The following is a 21,594-nucleotide window of genomic DNA, read 5'->3' as shown; positions in this document are numbered from 1 at the left end:
AGAACCATAGCTCCTAAGGTTCCCCGAGGAAAGGGAATTACTATTAAAGCAGTTTAATTCAGTATTGTAATTAGTGTAGACATGCTTATAACATCATAGCTACCTTAATTTAGATCAGGTAGGTAGCCGTGTTGGTCTGGGTCGAAGTAAAATAAAAAAATTCCTTCAGTAGCACCTCCTACTTAGTTGGTCTTTAAGGTGCTACTGAAGGAATTTTTTTAATTTAATTTAGATCGTAAAGCATCTTGGGGCAGAAAGCTGACTTTTTCCTGTGACGCACACTGTATTTATCAGAGGTAGGTAACATGGTGCCCTTCAGAGGTTGCGGCTATTGACCTCGCTGGGTGGGGCTGGTGTGAATTGTATTCTGAAACATCTGGCGGGGGCCATGTTGGCTACACTGATGGCACCTCCACACATGTTGGGTGGAATTCAACAGAGGGGTATGCATGTGGAGAGTCAAGTCCACTCATGCAACATGCCTTTACCCTATTCTCTCTCCCCATGTGCCCCCCTAACCTTCTTTGGGGGTTCCAACAACCCAACAGAGCAGATTTTGGAGTTGTTGGGGGAAGATATTTGAGAAAATCCCAAAATGTGAATGGACCTTGTTCCACATGCTCAACAACTTAGATGAATGCCTCCCACATATATATAAATAATGTCTGGCACTTCTGAGGTTCATAATTCCAAGATTATATTTCAGTGGCAATTGAATAGAGCAGCAGCAATGTATGTTAACTTCAGTGAACAACTGTTGAGTTCTGTGTTTGGATTTTGACTCATTCATTGGCTTTTGTCACATTTATGGATTTTCCTTCCCTCTCCCTCCTTCTTTCAGCTCCTGAAGTTCTTGCCCAGAAACCCTACAGCAAAGCAGTAGATTGTTGGTCCATTGGAGTTATTGCATATATTCTGTAAGTAGTATCAAATGAGGTCACACTAGTGATTTCATTATTAATCTCAAATACTTTCACACACGGTGTGCCAAGTAATAATAATTAATAGTGGGTTGTTTGCTCAGTGACCACCATTTTTAATCAGACCCATCCCATGATCAGATCTCATGTATCATTCCAGTTTTCTAAAAATCAGTTTTCCTGAATGGGATGAACAACAGAGGCAATTTTCATTTTGAAAATGGTGCAGGAGGGAAGGGTTAACCCCGCTTCTCATTCTGTCCCACATCCCACAGCCAAGTGACCCCATTGAGGTGGAAGTTCTGGTCAGAGATCACATCTGATGCCCTCAGATGCCCTTAAAGAAGTTGCCTCACACCGCTATGCTTTTAAGCAACTGATATGTTAATGCTTTTATTACGATTATTGTATTGTAGCAGACATTTTCAATGATTGGAAGCCACCATGAGAATCTGAACTGGCTAGTCTAGCAGATTTACACACACACACACACACACACACACACACACACACACACACACACACACCATATGTCCCCTGCTAGAATTAGACACTGAGCAATGGTGAAAGAAGCTAATTCCGGCTTAGTGCTGTTTTTAATGCACAGTGAGTGTATTGTAGATTACAAGTTCAAAAAATGTTAAAAACCTCAAACAAATAAGATGTGATAAGAAATACTAAAGTTGCTTCAGTGCCAGCCCTGAATGCTTCACTTTAAACATATCCAGTTCTCAGCAGCTTTATGATCAAACTTTTAAAAAAACAGAAAATTCATATTGTATGCTTTCGGCAGCTTGAAACTTCCTGTTATTCCATATGTCACATTCATTTTAAAGCAACTACATTGAACGTCCCACATTTTTTTCCCCTGTTACAACTTGTATATTTAAAATAGGAAGATTCAGCCCATTGCGGGTGTGGATCCTGGGATTCCCACAGGGTATAACAGAGCCCTCTTCCCTGCCCTGCACCCATAATATGCCAGGCTGTGTCAGAGAAGGGACCGCCTTCTCAGTGGTTCCTGTCCAGTCATCTTGAATCCCCTCACTCAAGAATTGTGAACTGTGCTCCTTGACCACACAGAAGGGAAGGCTAGCAGAGTACCTACTCTGTGTATGCACCTCAAGAGTAGTAAGATGAGAGGGCTCTGTTATGCTCTATGACAGGAGTTCCCAATTGGTAGCCTGCAGACCCCAGGGGGTCCACGTAACCCACCCAGGGGGCCATGGCACCATTTATATAAGAAAAAGAGATACCCAACTTTTCAAAAGTAGGGGGTCCATGGCTTGGCTTCTGAAAAACTGGGGGTCCACAGTACTTTGCTAACTGGGAACCACTGCTCTATGAGATCTCTGCACTTGGGGGTTTACCTGCTCAAAACTATGTTGTTTATTCTGTTCACATACAAATGTACACAGAACAATTTTGAGGTTGTCATATATATTTCCCCCCAGCATCAATGTGTGAATCTTAATCCACCACACAGTTAATCTATATATATATTACCAAAATCCGAGGCCATTACCTAAACTATCCAATTGGCAATATGCCTCTGAAAACTAGTGGCTGGGGCAAGCACCAGAGAAATAGTGATTATCTTTAGTAGGTCTGCTTATAAACTTCAGCAGGCTGGTCTGAAGTGATAGCCTACCTTACATTTTGTAAGGGAAAGTGGTGATTATATGGTTATAGTGCTGCAAAGATCAAGTATAAAGCTGATTGTTGGTTGCATAATATTATTGACAGAAAACTGTCATCCTCAATTACACACTGAGAGCAGATCTATCGATTGCTCCAGCCAGGGAATCGAGAGATAATCACCCAAGGATACTACATGAAGATGTCACATGTTGGATAAATGAAACACCCTTGGGGGGAACAAGGAAGGGAAGCAACATTGGGGAGGGGGGAGAAATGCTCAAACCCTGTGATTTAAAAGTCATTTCCTCTTCACTAAGAATTCTGAAAATTATAGTTTATGGAGTTAGGATAGTTGGGGCATCTCTTCAAGTTACAATTCTTAGGGGGGGGGAGCTGTGACAGTTAAAGTGGTAGAAAGCCATGATAGGGTTGTGGTGTTGAGAAACCATGGCCTCCTCCAGAATGCTCCACATGATCACACCCTCCTCATCCTGTTACCTCAAGCCAAGTCGCCACTGCCTTGCAGCACCCACCCTCTTTGGCCTCTCTAGCCTTTTCTTTCCCCTTTGCCTTCTTTGCCCTGTTCTTCTCCAGCTCCACTACATCCCTTCTACCTGGAGGGGGGGGGGCTGCCCTGGAATCTGGACTGCATGATTTTTAACATGCTGAGCAGCAACTATTTCGTTACAGATCTCAAATCAGTGTGCTACACAAGTGATACTTATTTGAAAAATGGACCTCAGAGAAGCAGTCTTCTCGATTAATGTTTTTAGATCAATGCCCTTTATCTAGAATGGAGGGAGGAGGCCGAAGGAGGATGGCAAGCAGAGAAAGCATCCTGGCTCCCAAGAAATCCTCTCAAGGCTGATTTTTACTAAGTGGTCCCTTGGCAAAAACACTGTGAAGAATGACTGTCACTTGTACATGACAGTTCTTGAGCTGACTCTCAATGGAAAGATTAGCAGTTGCTGTAGGAGAGAGAGAGAGAGTTGTGTATTGTTCATTTAGGGCTTATCCACGTGTACCTTTTGCCCACTCTTTCTGGGCAGAGCTTCAATGTTCCTTGTCCAAGCAGTTTTTTGTTTTTTTGCCCCAAACGTTCACAGCAAACTTGGGTTTTCCACAGATTGATGGCTGCTCAGATCACTGACGCCAGGCACCCTCAATATTTTGAATTGGGAGCCCAGCTCCCCCCAATATTGAGGGGGTCAACATCCCCCGCCATTGCCAAGTGCCTTCTGTGCCTCCATCGAGGAGTTGGGAGGGGGCTTGGACCAGCGAGGGCGAAGATCGCTCTCCATGAGTCCCACCCCCACTGGGTGCATGCTGAGGAGAGGATGGGAAGATGGGGGCCATGTCAGCACCCCTGGCTCAGCTTCAGCTTTTAAGGGGAACGCTCTGGAGTAAAAAGGGGGGGCACTCAGACACAAGGAAAGGTAAGTGTGGTTGGGCCCTTATTCTATGGGATAAATGTTCTTAAAAACTGTATATTTACTTAAAGCAGATTCAATTCTGAAATAGTGCTGCCCTAATTCAGAACTTCACATATGGTGTAACTTTCTACTCCTACGGACCTCCTACTCAAGACAGCTCAAAATTATTGTGGTCCATGAATCACAAAATGGTGAAAAACCATGGGGCTGACATACCATTTGGAAGCCCAAAGTTACAGTAATTGTGAAAAACTGAAGTTCTACTTCTATCACTTGTTCTCATGTGACTCAAAATCTCCTGCTTTTTTAAAAATTGTGTGTATTAGGCTCTGTGGGTATCCTCCCTTCTATGATGAAAATGACTCCAAGCTTTTTGAGCAGATCCTTAAAGCAGAATATGAATTTGACTCTCCATATTGGGATGATATCTCTGACTCTGGTAAGGAGCAAGCAGAACCACAAATTAGGCACTTTATCAGTATCCTTTGTTGTTATTACTGAACATACTTTTTCTGCATCGTACATTGTTTTAAATATTGCCTTCCCCTCTCCTCCCAACAGTACATTCTCATCTCTTCTTCTGAATCTTGGCACTTCTTGTATTCCACTTTTCTTCCAGCTCACACACTAAACTATGTCAAATTGTAAGCATAATGTGGGAATAAGAGGACTCGTCCACACTTGCTTATTTTAAAATAATTTATACAGATTGCAGAATTTAGCTTTTCTTGGTGCAGAATTTATATGACCTGGTCATGGACATTTTTTAGAAGGCATAGACCTAGCCTATGATTCATTCACTGTGATGGAAGTTGAGTTTGTTTTTTTTCAGTTCACGCTTTATATGAGCAAATTCCCAGTCCTCAAAATATTCAGCTACCACCATGTATGAGAAATCTAGTAATAATAATTCAGTAAGGAAGATGTGGCTTTATGAATAAAAATGGCAGTCTGAGGAGACACATAAATGTAGAATTGAATTACATGATGTATGGCCATTCACTTGATTGACTTATGACTGCTTTAATGCCTTATGTGTATAAAATGCTCCTTCCTTTCATCTACTACCAGAACTGACACCCTAACCCTTAGTCTCCCAGTGTTACGTCTCCCAGTGGGACACCATCATATTGTTTCAGAGGATTAGATGACTGCAATGTGCAAATTAAGACGAGCCTTTAATACCACTGTGTATTGTACTTCCTCCTTCCTTCTCTGAAAACAGCTAAAGATTTTATTCGGAATTTGATGGAGAAAGACCCAAACAAAAGATATACCTGTGAGCAGGCAGCCCGACATCCCTGGTAAGCGGTTACTCACTTCATTGCCATGTCCAGAAATTGTCAACACCATTTGTCTCCATCATTAATCAGTGATTATCAAACTCTTCACTCAAGGGGTAAATACCAAAGAGAGCAATTACTGTATATTCCTGTGTATAAGACTACTTTTTAACCCAGGAAAATCTTCTCAAAAGTTGGGGGGTTGTCTTATACGCCGGGTCGTATTTCTTATACGGTGAGTATATCCCAAACTCTATATTTTAACTGGAAAAGTTGGGGGTTGTCTTATACACCCAGAATATACGGTACCTTGAAAAACCCTTGCTTAATAGCTCCCACCTAGCATCATAGCAGGCAATGGCTTAACAGTCAACAGCATTGAGATGTGATTGCAATCACATTACAGAGATAGGTTTGAGACTCAGGCTTTGCAGGCAAGGAGGAGGTGTCAACGGAGAACAAAAGCAAAGAAAAGCAGAAAGTCTCATTCACAATAAAATAAGAGCAAATCGCTATTCACACATGGCCAGCTGTGTTCAATGAATGCAGAGGGGAGGGGTATATTCAGTGTCATGGCCGTCCTACCCCATCCTTAATGCATACGCGCACATGCCCAATGAACCTCAAATCAGGGTGAGGTGTGCGCATGATAATGCATGCTGGACCTACGTGCGCACATGTGCTATTTGTTACAACGGAAGCAGGTGAGAGGCTGTCCCACCAAATCTTCACTTTGCCATATATTGTCAGTGTAAAACAGAAATGCAATAAGAACATAGAAAGAGCGCCACTAAATCAGACCCTGGGCCCTTCTAGTCCAGCATCGTGTTTCCACAGCAGCCAAGCAGGTCCCTATGGGGAACCTACAGGACAAGAGGGCAAGAGCCCTCTCCTGCTATTGTTTCCCAGAAACTGGTCTTCCTAGGTGTCCTGCCTCTGATCCTGAGGGTAGAAGAGAGCTATCCACAATAGTTTGAACTTGTCTACTTTCTCTTTAAAGTTGGCAGCCAGCACCACATCTTGTCATAGGAAATCCCACAGTTTAACTATGGACTCTTGCTTCAATTTGTCTCTCGCAAATTTCCACCATTCAGTTTCACTGGACGGCCCTGAATTCTAACTGGAAAATGCCAGCGTGAATCGGAAGTTTGTAGGCCACAAAATCTAGCATTGAAGTAGTCTTCACATCTGTTCAGAACCATTTCCAGCATAGCTGCCAAGTTTTCCCTTTTCTTGCGAGGAAGCCTATTCAGCATAAGGGGAAATCCCTTAAAAAAAGGGATAACTCGGCAGCTATGATTTCCAGCAAAAAGGACATGTGAGAAACCTTTAACCATTGGTCAAAAACTTCACAAAGAGAAGGAAATAGTGTCTATTTGAATGACATCATTCCATCATAGGCCTCAGGAAATTAAATAAGTCATAAAAATGATATTTCAAGCACAGATCAAATGATCAGGAACATACCTACCAACAGAAAAATAGGTCACCTTTTTATATTTTTGACTGGAAAAGAATTTTCCAAGATGTTTTATCCAACATACACAGCTTATTGGCCTGGATTATCATTTCTGTTAGTTATTGGAATAAAATGAAATACACACATTTGAAGAGCTCCTAACACAATTTTTCCTTTTCATTTAACCATTTGAGGTTAAATGAACCATTAACTAGAGACTGACAACATTTTTCTCCCAACCTTTTATCCATAATTCAGGCTTTGAATATAGGCCATCGGTTACAAAGACTGGCTTTCACCATGTTGGTATTGTAATGCCCTCTTCTTGCACACAGTGCTCTGGAGTTAGTAGTGCTTATGTCTTGTTGAAATGCATTGACAGAAGTCCTACGGATATAAATTTAAGTATGCTTAAGCCTTCAACTTTGAAGCCCAGTAAATATTACCTGCAGTGAAATACTGTGAGTCTGGGACCCCAGTACTGAATACAAAATAGCTCACATTGGGCTGTGCTATATCATCATCATCATCATCATCATCATTATTTCAATTTATATACTGTCCTTCATCCATAGATCTCAAGGTGGTTCACAACATAACAATGCAATAAAACAGACAAAATACATAATAAAAATAAGAACAAAACAAAACCAATGATCCCCCCTCCCACAACACATTTAAAAGGGTATTGGATGTTAACCAGCCAAAGACCTGGTTGAAGAGGAATGTTTTCGCCTGGCACCTAAAGGTGTATATAAGGAAAGTATTTGCCTACTCAGTGAAAACTATTTAAATGCCTTGCAGTACAACTGGAGTCCTAATTGTTACAGCATGCAAGTCTTATTAGAAAGATAACAGGAGGGGGAAGAGGGATGGGCAGGCAAGTAGGTTAAAAGTTGAGGGAGATCTTAAAGTTGCAACCTGACACCCCTAATAGTTTGCCACCTGCTTATAGCTTTGTGTAGACCCTAGTTCCCCCTCTCCTCTCCCCCCCCCCAAATCTGGCATATATAAAAGCAAAGAATCCATGCTGAGCCACAAAAGCAGGCCGGTGGGGAAGCCCTGTTGTAACAGGCAATGTTATTTGACATAATCCACACATTTATATGGGTTGCTTTAACCTAAGAGGCAGGTGATTATAGTCCCATCTGCAGGGATTTGTCAAGCAAACCTCTTTCTTAAGGCTTTTAGTGCATCTGAGGGCAGAAGGTATGGTCTAGCTACATTGCTTTGACATAGAACTTGGGGTAACCAGGGACAAGCAGTAATTTTCTGGGGCCTGATAATTGTTTCATTTTTTTTCTTTCATGCAACATCTGTGATAATAAATGACAGCAATTACCTTGATTAAGTACATCTTGTCAAGGCAGAATCCTGATCCTGTACTAAACTACAGAGTTCAGTTTTTAATGACTGTAAGGGAAAAGATGAATGCACAGAATTGTCACCTTCAGGGCTAGCCATAATTTTCCATTTTAAAAAAATTATAAGATCAGAGAGTGGAGAAAAAACCCATTTCATTCAAAGACTCTTAGGAAAAAATATAGGGAGAAATCATGGCCTTATTAAATAATTTAATCTCTTTCAGTCCTCCAATCATAGCTGCCAAGTCTCCCACTGAAAAATGCGGGATCAGCAGTGGCGCGGCACCGGAAATCGCTTCTACGCATGTCTGGACATGCGTAGAAGCGACTTCCGGTGCCGCTCTGCCCAATTTCCGGTGCCCAGACATGGGCAGAGCGGCACCCGAACTGGAGCCTCCCTGGCAGGTAGGATATCCGGGGGATTTCCGGGATTTTTTTCTATTCGGGATAACAGCGGGAAACAGATTAAAATCTGGGGGTTTCCCCGCGAAAAACGGGAGACTTGGCAGCTATGCCTCCAATTGTTCGTTAGAGCAAGGCACAATATTACAATTGCATCATTAAAACAGTTTATGTGAAAGGATTACATTGTCACTCTGGGAAAAAGATGATTTACAGAGCAGCTGGTTCCCAGGCAATCCTATTTAAAGTGTGAAATGGCTCCCTGAAGAGAGTAAGTGATGTTTATAACCTTCGTTTAAACTCAAGCAGAGGCTTGACAGCCATATGTCAAGAATGCCTATGATGGGGTTTCCTGCTTTGCAAAGGGGTTGGACTGGATGGCCCTTGTGGTCTCTTCCAACTCTATGATTCTATGATTCTTCTCTGGCCTCTCCCAGTGCTCTGCTTATTTTGGAATCTGATTGGTACTGGATGTGTATGTGTTTTGGGGATTGTGCTCCTGCAGCATTATCTTCTACACAAATTTTGCACTTCCATCATCTGGGTGATTGTTTCCAATGAGGCTTTGGCCAGATTGGCTTTCAGTAAGTATCTAGATTCTGAAAACAGTGGAATTGAGAATTTGCCCAGTGTTCCCTATCTAGGCATATTGAGAACAAAGCTAAACCCCTCCCAGAAACAAATCCAGGGTACCCCCTGCCAAGCAACAGGTATTGCATTTTATCCTGTGTCCTAAAATTGTTGTCTTGTGATTTCACCATTGCTGTTTCACATCATAGCCTGCTGCTTGTGAGATCAGGGAACTGCACAGCATGACAACATCAGTATACAAGCTAAGTTGCTGTAGAGAAGGAGGGAGAGATTCAACATATGGCTACTATTTTGGGGGGCAAACATATTATTTTTGGTAACATTGAGTTCCATCCTCAGGAAAATAAATCCCCCAACACACACACACACACACACACACACACACACACACACACACACGACCAGGAAGATAAGAGATTGCATAACAATATAGGTTTGAAATTGGAAGGATCACCCCTACAAAGCAAAGCATATAAGTAACACAACATGACTCCCATTACTATTACGGTACATAGAACCCGAGGTTAAGATGCTGCAGTATCACCTACAATCTATGCTAGAGAACAGTGGAAAAACAAGGCAGAGGAAGAGAAAAACTATCAACAGCCACTCATCTTGAAACTGCTGCTCACCTGCAGCCAGCTGACAAGACATGGGTAGCAAAGCACGTAACTCCTCAGCAAACCAAAGATCCAGTTACACTCTTTAATTAACCAGTGCTAATTAAACCATTGTTAGTATGCTAGTGCGTACTTGGAGGCAAAAACAGTGTGTACCTGGGTATTACATGATGTGTAAACCATGTCTGATATATCCAAAAGAAAACAAAAAATAGTAATAGTAATTACTTCCCCTCTCATTTATGTACACACACACAAATCTTTACCTAGGATTTCAGCCTAAGCAGGGCATTTCCTAGGCAATTGCTTCATTCATCTTACGCTTGCATTTCTCCACCACTGCCCCCTTCTCAGAGTATTGCTAATTCCCATCTTGCCATGGTACTGACTTCACACTATGGGTGTAGTGGGGCATTTCAGGAGTCATGCTGATGTTTCTGTATGGGCAGAAGGAGGGATGCTCACCTGTCAGCAGTAAGATTGCTCCTGATACTTGAATTTGTGGCTGCCTCCCGAGTCTCCCGGTCAAGCATCAACATGATGGGAATTCCTCCTGGTCAGTTAAATCTGTTGTGCTTATTCATCCTAGTTAAACTGTCAGGAAAGATGCCAATTAGTGCCACTAGTTTTGTAGTTACCTCTGCATTGATAATAGTACTGCACCAAATACTTCATTGATCCCCAGTTAATCCTGTATTTGTCACCTGGGGCAGCCAGGATAGGTTGAAGTCAATGACCCAGCAATGAAAAAGGAATCAGGTCTCTGACCTCGAACCAGTCACAGTTAACTTAGCTTTGCATGTGTGTGTCATCAAGCCATAGCTGAACAGGGTTTACCATAACTTTATTTTGGATATATATATGTCATGATTTATACCTCACATTTCAGGCAAATGCTGCAAGAGATTTACAAAAGACTCAAAACATTAACAGCACAATGCTGTTTTTCTGCTCCAAAGTAAGCCCCATTGAATTCAATGCAGCCTGCTCACAGGCAATGCTAAACACCCTTAACAGGAAGTATCAACACAGTCCTAGACATGCCTGCCCCATGCAAGTCCCATTGGGGGGCTTATTCTCGCTCAGGTTAATGGGTATAGGATTCCTTCCTGAATCGCACTGAATGCAAGTTTCTGGCTGCTTGCCTGTTGACTGGCACCCCCCCCCTTCCTTCATGGCCAACACCCAGCTATTTTCCACTGGTTTCAGCCAGTGTTTACTTGTTCTAGAGTTCCATTATGGCTGCATTGAACTTCTTAAATTTCATTGACTTGTACATTGCTGCACAAGACTTTTAATATTTCCCTTGGTATTCATTAAGTGATTGACATGGGAACTAGAATTGTTGTTAAGAGGGCATAACTTCATTTGGAGTCTTGCACAGTCTGTGCTTTTCTGCTAAGATTTTGGGTATGAAAAACCTCACAATCAGATTTGATTTAAAACTATGTGGTGTTAGTTCATTGCTTAGGGGCTATCCACAACACAATAGACCTTGAGTGCTTTTAGAAACAGCTGCATATCCTGAGGCAGGAAAAAAAAAAGCAAGCAAGCTGGTCAAAGCTTAGAAATTATGTCAAGAGAAAAACATTGAATTTCAATGAATTTTCCTTTGGCTTTAAGAGAGGGGTGCCTGGGAGGGGTGCAGGTGTGGTGCTTTGGACTGATCTACTGATTTGCACCATCCTGCAGCTGCTAAAGGTACCACAATTAATGGGAAAGAAGCTTCTGATGAGCAGCGAGTAGCAATGGTGGACATGGCTATTCCCCATTCCCTATTGCCATCTAAAACAAAGCCTAAAAGTGTGTATCTGTGTTTGCACACTTGTACTTCTTCCTGTTCCCGCCTCTCCCATTTCTCCATTCTCCACCCTTCTTTTCCACTGTTGCCTTCTCTCACTGTCAAAATTTAGATTATAAACTCCTCAGGATAGGGACCTGTCATGTAATAATGCTGCTGTATTTATGATGATTTATAGTGCAGATGTCAAACAGGCCTGGGAGCAGAGCACACTTGCCTGGCGACTGGAGCTGGTCTGGCCTGCTTCTGATTTGTACCACACATACGCTCAGCAGAGGGAGGGCTTAGTTGAGCTCCTCCAGTGGGAAATGATGGACTTTTTTCTTTGTTTCACTGAATGCAGCCCATTTTTCAATGAAGTCTATGGCCAAAATGTCAACTCATTTTAAGGGCACTAGATTGCACCCTATTCTTTGTAGAGTGAAAAATAGAGAGGAGAGCATTGTAAAACAATATTCTGTACCAAACATTTCAAATGTCTCATTTATCTTTTTTCAGGATTGCTGGTGACACAGCCCTCAATAAAAATATTCACGAGTCCGTCAGTGCACAGATTCGCAAGAACTTTGCAAAAAGCAAATGGAGAGTAAGCTGCCATGTTCTCAGTTGCTTGTACTGTTGGGAAGAAATTACTTTTAGCTTTATAAGGGAGTCTGCTACAGAGCAAAACATGGAAATTTCCCCACTCCTTTTCAAAAGAATGCTTCTTATTTTCAGTGGGAAAGTTTAGCTTGGCCTAGAGGTGCAATTCTTTTGTGAAGAAGTTCAGTTGAACTGGGCCCTGGAAGAGATCCTGTGAGATAATGGACCCATGTTTTCCTTTCTCCTTCTGTTTCTACTTTATAAAGGAGAAAGTTGGGAAGAGGGGGGCTATAGTATGCTCCAGCCATATCCTCCATAGAACCGCGAACAATTCCAGTTTTGCAAGTCCAAAACACACATATCCTCCACCTATATTTATTTAACTGCTAAAATGCCTTTTTAGCAGTAGCCCTGGCCCAGCAAGTCAAGTTTAAAAACTGATGGAATCAATGTCACTTATGCAGATTTAAATTATCAGGCACCATTGATTTCAGTGGAACTTAAGCATAATTAACTTTCTTGGAAGTGGTGATAACAGTTAACTGGTTTCCAATTTCTAAACTACTAATTGGTATCTAATATTTAGATTTCACTTTACTTCTCTGTCTTCTTGCAGATGGTTCTTCGTCTGTGATGGTATTGCTACATATAACTAGCAGTGTAATTGTCAAAACTGTCTAGTCTTGTCCCTTTCTGAGGGTGGGAATGTGCTTGGGATTGGTCTAATGATGGAAGGGAAAGGGCATGAGAGATAGTGAAGGGCATGTTCAAAATGGTATGTGGTGAGGTCCTTTGTTCTTGGGTCACACGTCCCAGGCACTGTCCAATCACAGCTGGCATGGCACCATCTGCCGTACGTAGATACTGCTCACCACAGCTTTGGTTGTATGCCCTTAAACCCTCAACACTTCAGCACTCGGGAGTGAAACATCATATTTGCCGAATGCGAATGTTTTCTCTTAGTATTGTGTGGAAATAATGTTTTTGGAAGTAACTGTTACAAACTCACACACAAAAGCCACACACACACACAAGCACATCACCTACTATCTGATTAAAGAGATGTCTTCCTTTGAAGTCTGTGATGCTTTGTGCAAGGGCCACTTTTCCCCCTTCACCAGGTTCCAGAAGCCAGGAAAATACCCAAGAGCAGCTTGTTCATTTATTTCTGTGTTGTTTTTTCCAGCAAGCATTTAATGCCACAGCAGTTGTGAGACACATGAGAAGGTTACATCTTGGCAGCAGTTTGGACAGTACAAATGTAAGCATGTCAAGCTCCCTCGGCCTGGCCAAGCCACTACCTGATGGAACAGCCAGGAAAGATTGTGAGTACATGACCCCAGGCTAGCAAGGCTTGCCAGATCTGAGACTAGGCATCAGCAGGCACTCAAAGGTCATCTGTGCCACCTCTCGCTCCCTGCTCTACCTGGTGCACACCTTGCTCAAACTGATGCTGCAGTGACACCTGGGCGGAGATGTCATTAATATTGGGGGGGGGGTGTCTTGGGCTGGCTGCTTTTCTGCCTGCTTGCTTGGGGAACAGCCTTTCCACATGGCACTGTCAGTTGCAGGTTGGGAGAAGACAGCTCAGGAGGATGGCATTGGGCAGCAGCAAGAGGCTGGCAGGGAGGGGCTGCCCCCTTGCTCTGTTTAATTATAAAGTCAGACCTGAATCATTGCATTGGAGCATAGGAAGCAGCCTTGTACTTTCAGACTAGCTCAGTATTGTCTTGACTGGTAGTAGAAGACATTTTTACCACCTGCTGCGCAAACTAGAGATGAATGGGGCTTGAGCCTGGGGCCTTCTGCATGCACTGAGGCATGGCCCCTCCCAGCATAACACATTAAATACATTGTTTTTGGCCTGTATTTCCTGAAACACAGGGATCTTACCCAATGCTAAATCATCTTTCTCCCCAAAGCACAGCATGTCTCCCAGTTGGTTCACTTGGACAGCACAAGTGTCATATTTGAATAAATGGGATGCCTCTTATCTGCAACTGCTCTTCTCTCTCTGGAGTTCAAACATTTGCACATTGGTATATTGTCAACAACTCAGTTCTGCATGGGCATTTTTGCCACGAATATCCAAAGAGTTAATCCAGTTTATAATACAGGATCTGAGTACAATGTCCAGAAAAGAGCTTTCCCCCCCCCTCCTTCTTTTGTACAATTTGATGGGGGGAAGGAGAGAAACCAAGAATGATACTGTTTGGCAAAGGAAATGGCTGGGGAGAGTGAGACAAAAAGTGAACATATTTCACACATTTGCCAGAGCCCAGAGGGACTCAGGATCAGAACTGCTGTATACTTGAAGGAGCGTCTCCACCTCCATCGCTCTGCCTGGACACTGAGATCCAGTACCGAGGGCCTTCTGGCGGTTCCCTCTTTGCGAGAAGCCAAGTTGCAGGGAACCAGGCAGAGGGCCTTCTCGGTAGTGGCACCCACCCTGTGGAACGCCCTCCCATCAGATGTCAAAGAGAAAAATAGTTACCAGATTTTTAGAAGACATCTGAAGGCAGCCCTGTTTAGGGAGGCTTTTAATGTTTAATAGATTATTTTATTTTTCTGTTGGAAGCCGCTCCCCAGCCAGATGGGCGGGGTATAAATAAATAAATTATTATTATTATTATTATTATTATTATTATTATTATTATTATTAAGCCAAGTGAGGCAGCCACCACAGGCAACAGATTTGGCATAGCATGAAAGAACAGCAAATTGTTGGTTATTTAGTTTTTTTATTTTTGAAACATGATACAAAGATTTTTTTTTATTTGTTACTGCCAGTAAATTAAAAAATTGTTGAAAGGAATGCTCCCAAGCAATGTTAGAAGAAGGAGCCCAAAGAAGTTGCTTTTCAAAGTGGTTGGGTTTCCTCCTCCTTCTTCAAATTGCTATTACTCAGAAATCTTCAAACAGGGCTCCAGGGAAGTTTATTGGCATTCCTCAATGAAAAGATTAGTGAAAGAAAAAAAACTTCCCTACAGCTAAATGACATTGTAAGGTAAATTATCAAAGTATATTGAAGGGGCTGCATGGACTGCAGGGATCGGGTATCTGCATGCATGTGGTAGAAAACTGTTCTTGCAAACCTTAATTTAAGCTACGCACTTAGCTATTTAAACAAATTAAAGACTTCAGTGGCCTGTATACAATAGATCGGCATCCCACGATGAAAAGGCAGTGACTCTCCATTATGAGGCAGGAAAAACTTTTGCTTCATGAACCCCGGGTTGGTTTCTTCTGCTAAAATGACAACAAAAATTCATTGTAGGTATCTTTATCATAAAAGATGAACTCAAAGCCTCTTCCTGAGAGACCTGTTCTTCTGTCACCATGCAAGAGATGCACTAATTGAGTCTGTTCTGGGAGGAATGCATGAATTCCCCCAATCTCAACAGGGAAGCTGCTTGTGGCCCAGGTGGAGAGACCATGCCCCACTGAACCCACAGCTGCTGCAAAGATGAGAAAGGCATGTGGACTGTCACTCCAATTGCTTTTCGCATTCACTGTAGAGACAGTGCCCCTGAGGAATGACGGGCTACCCTGTTTCTCATATTTTAAGACATACCCATAAAATAAGCCATAGCAGGATTTTTAAGCATTCAAGGAATATAAGCCATACCCCGAAAATAAGACATAGTGATAGGCGCAGCAGCAATGCTGGCTGCGGCAGGAGGAGGAGGAAAAAAATAAGACATCCCTTGAAAATAAGCCATAGTGTGTTTTTTTGAGGAAAAAATAAATATAAGACATGTCTTATAATATGAGAAACACGGTAGAACAGGCATCCCCAAACTGTGGCCCTCCAGATGTTTTGGCTACAACTCCCATGATCCCTAGCTAACAGGACCAGTGGTCGGGGAAGATGGGAATTGTAGTCCAAAACATCTGGAAGGCCGAAGTTTGGGGATGCCTGGGCTAGAAACTTATCTGGGAACTTTTTTCTGTCTCTGGACAGAGCAGTTCCCTGCAGGATAACAGGAATGTTGGCATCATCATAACTCATAATCACAATTTCATTCCACTACCCCCTCCAAGGAACTCCCAAGGTAGCAGAAGCAGAGTATTCCCATTTTAACTTCATCGTTGAGTCTGCCTGGTAGATTAAGCTGAGAAAATCACTGGCCCACTGAGCTTCATGGCTGAGAACAGAACTAATCTGTATTATGTATTTGGGAACTGTCCCCCGGAAATGGCAGCCCTGTGTCAAAATCTCCCACTCCCCATCAGTAACATCTAGTACAACTTTCCCAATCCCTTGAAATTATTGCACAATGCATTTTTCCATCCCCAGTCCACATCACTGGATCGTGGGAGACAGGGAAATCCACAGGGTAATTAATGGCTTCAGAATGTGAGGTAAGCTATGCTAGACATTACAGAGCAGGGACGGCAAAACTGTAACACAGGCATTTTTGGCAGTAGCCCTGTGTTCATCATAAAATTTAGTTTCTCCCTGAGTGGGAGTGTAAATCTGGGTTTCCTTATCTCTGCCCAACACTCAGACACTACGCCACCCGAGCTCTTTGTTTTTTCCCATTGGTGGCTCCTGACTTCCGTCGCTCTCTTTCAGGTCTGTCCCCATCCACTCCCTGTAGTTTTGCATCATCGGCTTCATCTGCGGTTTCCACTGTAGGAGAACGGAGAGCGAGGCAGACCACAGTGACAACAGTGCACACAGGGACAAAGTGATCCGGGTTGCTGCTGCCCCCGCCCTCTGGAAGAGGTCAGAGATGGGGGGAAGTGCCCAGGCAGGCATGGAAATGCAGGCAAGCCTTCTCCCAGGTGATTTCATCCTGCATTGCAAGCTCGGCGAAGGACTGGAAAGAAGGATTTTTTTTAAATGGCCATATTTTATACTGCAACTCTGAAATGTTGCATTGATCACCAACTGCAATGACTCTGGGAGGGGGGGGGAAGGGTCAGATCTAACAGTATCTGGTGCTGCGTTAATGAGTCTAGGAATGTTCTAATGGACACTCATGCTAGTTCCTCAATGATTTACTCTATTTTCAGTGTAGGTGGCAGTATATGCTTTTTCATTAACTAAAGGTCTCAACTGGATTATTTAAATAGAGTTGATTTCCGAGCATTATCATTTTCTTCTTTTATTCTTCTCCATATTTCTATCTGTGTTGGTTTTGTTCAGGGGTAGAAAGCATATACAATTTTGCATTAACCTTTCAGATCAAAAGGGTTTCAAATGAATATTATTCTTTATCTTAGTTCCTAATATTGGACTGCAAACTTGTCTGGATCTTGCAGTGATGTGAAAACTAACTGCTTTCTTCCACCTTGTCTTGAGAAAAGGTTGGTTCCCTTCCAATCACATGGATCCTTACTCAGCAATGGTCTAATTCTGAGTTGGTGCTTATGAACCTGCAGCCAAGGCTGACATTTGAATATGAGAAAAAACAAAATACAGTAGTATGTTGGATTGGAGCAAAATGCCACTAGCCTGCCACTTCCTGGTGGATTCTGACAGACACATAAAAGTTCCACCCAAGCAGTCCTACCTTACAGTATTGCTCTCTCTATTGGTAGATCTGCCTATGCCACCCCTGATTGGATTGTTTTGTTTTTGAGAGGGACAGGATCAGCAAGGAAGTACAAACAGCCATGTGCATATTTGTTTTCCTATACCCATGTATGCATATATATGTAAAGTAGCTCTTAGTGTGGTGAACAAAGCCCATGTGGGATGCCTGGGTGAGTTGAAGCCGTCCCAACTGCCTTTTGTTTCTAGCTGTGCTGAGAGCTTTGAACTTTTGTGTGACTGACAGGATGATGAGGATGCTATCGCAGGTTGTCTCTCCTGGTGTAGTGAACAGTCTTGTGAATGCCCAGGCACTTCTATAACATGTATGATAGAGATTTTGGCTCAGTGTCTCCTGTAAAATCTTGCCTAGGAAATGGTGAGCTACAATTCCTGATGTATGCTGGAGCATACACAAGACCAGTTACTGCATATGAATTCTCATGCTGTGGCAGAACAGTTGTGCGAATTAGCCTGCACTACGCCAGATGAGTGCCGCAACCCCAGAGTCGGTCAGGACTAGACCTAATGGTCAGGGGTCCCTTTACCTTTACCTTTACCTTTACCTTTACCGTAGCTTGCCACAGATGAGGCTTGCCAAAGCATTCTGAAAGGCTTCTGAAGGGAAGTGGTACTATGGCTAGTCAATAGCACTGGGCATCAGCAATTCTCATTGAATTTGCTGGTGGTCTTCTGTACTACTTGAAATAATGTGTTGTGTTTTGCAGTGCTTTGCACACTGAGAGCTTCTTTAGCTAATTCAGACAAGTAGCAAAAGTTTGAGTAGCTTCCTTTCCCCACAGTTTCAAGTTCCACCTGAAGGCAGTGTGATGTGCCTGTTCTTTTCAGAAATGTGTCTGTGTTCTGCCTTTGCTCTAAGAATGTGTAACTCCTTCCTTATGTGGGGAGCAGAAGCGCAACAAATTTATGCTTCCTCTATTTTCACTTGTCTGAAATCTCCAATGCAATTTTTAAAATAGAAGTGCACCAAAATATCGGGAACGAACGGCCTTTGAAAGTTCTCCATTTTAAACATCTGTGGTTATCCGCCACGTGACAAAAGCACATTGTAAGCACACTGTGAAATGGAGGGCTGCATATGTAGATGTGGTTATTGTTAATGCGTATTGCACCAAGCATGGGCGTACCCAGAGATCAAAACTAGGGGGGGCAAGGGGAGGGGCCAAGGCACGGAAGGGGAGGGGCCACAAAGTGGGCGGGAACGGCAAACTCGCGCTCCGCCGGGCTGTGCCCCTCCCTAGAAGCAGGGCTGGTGGGCGGAGGCGGAGCCCAGCCCAGCGGAGCGCGAGTTCGGCGTTCCCGCCCACCGCGCCGCGCTCCCTGGTTCCCCGCCGCGCTTGGCCTTGCCTGAGGGCGCGCCGGGGAGCTGGAGGGAGGGTGCGGCGCGGCGGGAATGGCGAACTCGCGCTCCCCCGGGCTGTGCTCCGCCTCTGCCCACCAGCCCTGCTTCTAGCTGCCCTAGTTAGCTGCCCTAACTTGCCCCGTGGTGGGTACGCCCTTGGCACCAAGGGCTGTAATTTGTGACTACAAGTAAGGAAAGGGCTGAGCTGAGTGAGCAAGATCCCACGGGAGGCAGGCATTCACCCCAGCTGGTCAGAACAAGAAAACTTGGTTTCCTGATTTAAAATCCCCAGTGAAGGCATTGTCCAAAGTACATTTGACAAATGCAGGCATCTGATCTGCTACAAACAAATAGGGCCACTCTTTCTTCTCTACTATGGGATATGCTTACTACTTCCCTGTATATCTAAGATATACAGATTTTTAAACACCTGCCCAAATCTGAGCACATTAGGCTTCATTGGAAAATACCTTATAAATTTATTCCATGCTTCTCTGGTGAGCCTCTTGCTACGTTTATGTCAATTGCACTTCAGTGGCAGAAGAGATGCTTTGAAAGCATAATGCTTCAGGTCCTGTGCTTGGCATCTGGTTAAAGGATCTCTCAGAGAGCCAGGACCACTGCACCAAGGTCTTTGGGCAGCTGCTGCCAGTCAGTCCGGAGGCCATTACTGGGCCAGAGGGACCAATGGTCCACCTTGGTTTAAGACAGTTTCCTATGCCAGATACCTGTACCAGCCTGGTCTTCCTTGCACAGAACAGGAAGACGTAGTTACCTAAGAATTGTCATGCTGCTCACAGCAAGCATTCAGCTTGTTCAGCATTCCATTTCTAATATCAGCCAGCCAACTGCCATGGGGTGCTCACAAACAGCATGAAGATGGAAACCTTGCTGGTACTTAGTGATGCTCTGCATCAGAATGGAGGAAGTTCTTAGAAGACCTCCAAATGTATTCAATAGCAAATAAATATGTTGCAAAAGACTTTGACATATTTTCTTTTTCCTGAAACTTTGAAGGTGTCATTTTAGATCAGACTCCCTAAACAAGAGTCAGCACAGACACCATATCACTTGAGCCCTATAATGACAGATTCCAGTCCTGGTTGTGTTCATAATTTGGAGTGAGACTTGGAACCATTCCTGAACCAGTTTTCCCTACATAATAAAATCAGCAACCACCATATTGTATTGTAACAGAAACATGGTCTGTTGACTTCACAGGAGTTTTCTAAAATTCACAAAAGAACACCTGACTTTTCCATTGTGGCTACTTAATACTCAAGATATATCACTTAGAAAATCCAACAACAGATAACACCAGCTGGCCTGTAGCATCTTGGGAATCTGGTTCTTGAGCAAGTCCCTTTTGCTCACAGTGTAGGGTTAGAATAGAATAGAAATACTTTATTGTCACTGTACTACTTGTTTACAGTGAGATTAAACGAGCCCCCCCCCCCAATCTCTCAGTCCTTGTTACACTCTGTGTGCAGTCATAGGACCACCAACCCCGAACGTCAGCTGCGATGTTGCGGTCTTCCATTCAGCAGCCTCACAGCCCATGGGTAAAAACTGTTCTTTAACCTGTAGGTGTGGCTTATCATGCTTCTATATCTCCTGCCCGAGGGCAGAAGATTAAAAAGGTGCTGGCCAGGGTGTGAGTCATCCCTGAGAATGTTCCTCGCTCTTCTGAGGCAACGGTCTCCTGCGATGACATCTAGCGGACTCAGGGGACAGCCCATGATGGGATTAAGGGAGAGAGAAAATGCTTCCCCATATGCTGCATTGACCACACACGATCCCAGTGTAAGAATTAAACTCAACAATCGCTCTATAGGCATTTCAGCTAAATACAGACAGTAGTACCACCACCCAAAGCAAAGCAGGAGTACAAAAGCCTGCGCAATGTATCTGCTGCTGAGCTGATAGTATCCTGGACTGCTGGTAGGGACTGGATGTTTGAATGCTTTTGCATAAAAGCATTCCCTGCATATACAAAATGAGTCTGTCCAGGAGATGGTTCAGGGCAGAGTATAAATGGAAATAAAGAAGTATTGACATCCCTTCTGCCCAGAATATCCAACACGCTCTTGATCAGAGCACATGATCTTGATGCTAATGATACACACAGAAGAAGGAAAGAGGAGGATGTTTGCCATGCTAGGAGTGGTTGCCTGATTCAAAAGATACAGCAAGTGAACGAGTATCAGGGTGCAATCCAGCCAGAGTTAAACACTGTTAAACCCCATTTATGTCAATGGGAAAATTGTGCAGGTACTTAAGTCTCTTCCATTGACATGAGTGGGACTGACATGTACTTAACTTTGGCTGCATCATTTTGTAGACCTGTTCTCTCCCCCTGCTTCTTTGCATTCAGAAAAGTAAAGGCTGTCCATATTTCCTTATAATCTGAGTAATGCATACAACCCTTTTTGTACGAGTTATAGAACAAGTTTCTCTTACACTTTGAAATCTTGTGGCAACTAAGTGGCTTGCTTGTTTATTTTATCTAGAGAGAAACCTCATTGATGTTTCTGTTTTCTGTAGGTCAAAGCTAATTCAATTAAGGTTAAATCTTTATGGCACCAACTCGTAA

At 43.3% G+C, this 21,594-nt stretch overlaps 1 protein-coding gene across 2 annotated transcripts in view; it reads left to right on the top strand.

The window, feature by feature from the left end:
- CAMK1D (calcium/calmodulin dependent protein kinase ID) overlaps positions 1 to 17,511 on the top strand; it is a 162,062-nt gene extending 144,551 nt beyond the window's left edge. Inside the window, exons 6-11 of one of the 2 annotated variants that reach the window (XM_035127659.3) lie at positions 842 to 917; positions 4,321 to 4,433; positions 5,220 to 5,298; positions 12,013 to 12,100; positions 13,283 to 13,421; positions 16,676 to 17,511. In XM_035127659.3, coding sequence (XP_034983550.1) covers positions 842 to 917; positions 4,321 to 4,433; positions 5,220 to 5,298; positions 12,013 to 12,100; positions 13,283 to 13,421; positions 16,676 to 16,794 — 614 coding nt within the window. In that variant the 3' untranslated portion in view covers positions 16,795 to 17,511. The remainder of the gene's footprint in view (positions 1 to 841; positions 918 to 4,320; positions 4,434 to 5,219; positions 5,299 to 12,012; positions 12,101 to 13,282; positions 13,422 to 16,675) is intronic. The other variant, XM_060279482.2, reaches the window with a different exon arrangement.
- The last annotated feature ends 4,083 nt before the right edge of the window (positions 17,512 to 21,594 follow it).

Source organism: Zootoca vivipara, chromosome 9, assembly GCF_965207765.1.
Source record: "Zootoca vivipara chromosome 9, rZooViv2.hap1.1, whole genome shotgun sequence".
Lineage (NCBI taxonomy): Eukaryota > Metazoa > Chordata > Lepidosauria > Squamata > Lacertidae > Zootoca > Zootoca vivipara.
Note: the sequence above shows the minus strand (reverse complement) of the source record. Positions and strands in the feature narration are given on the sequence as shown.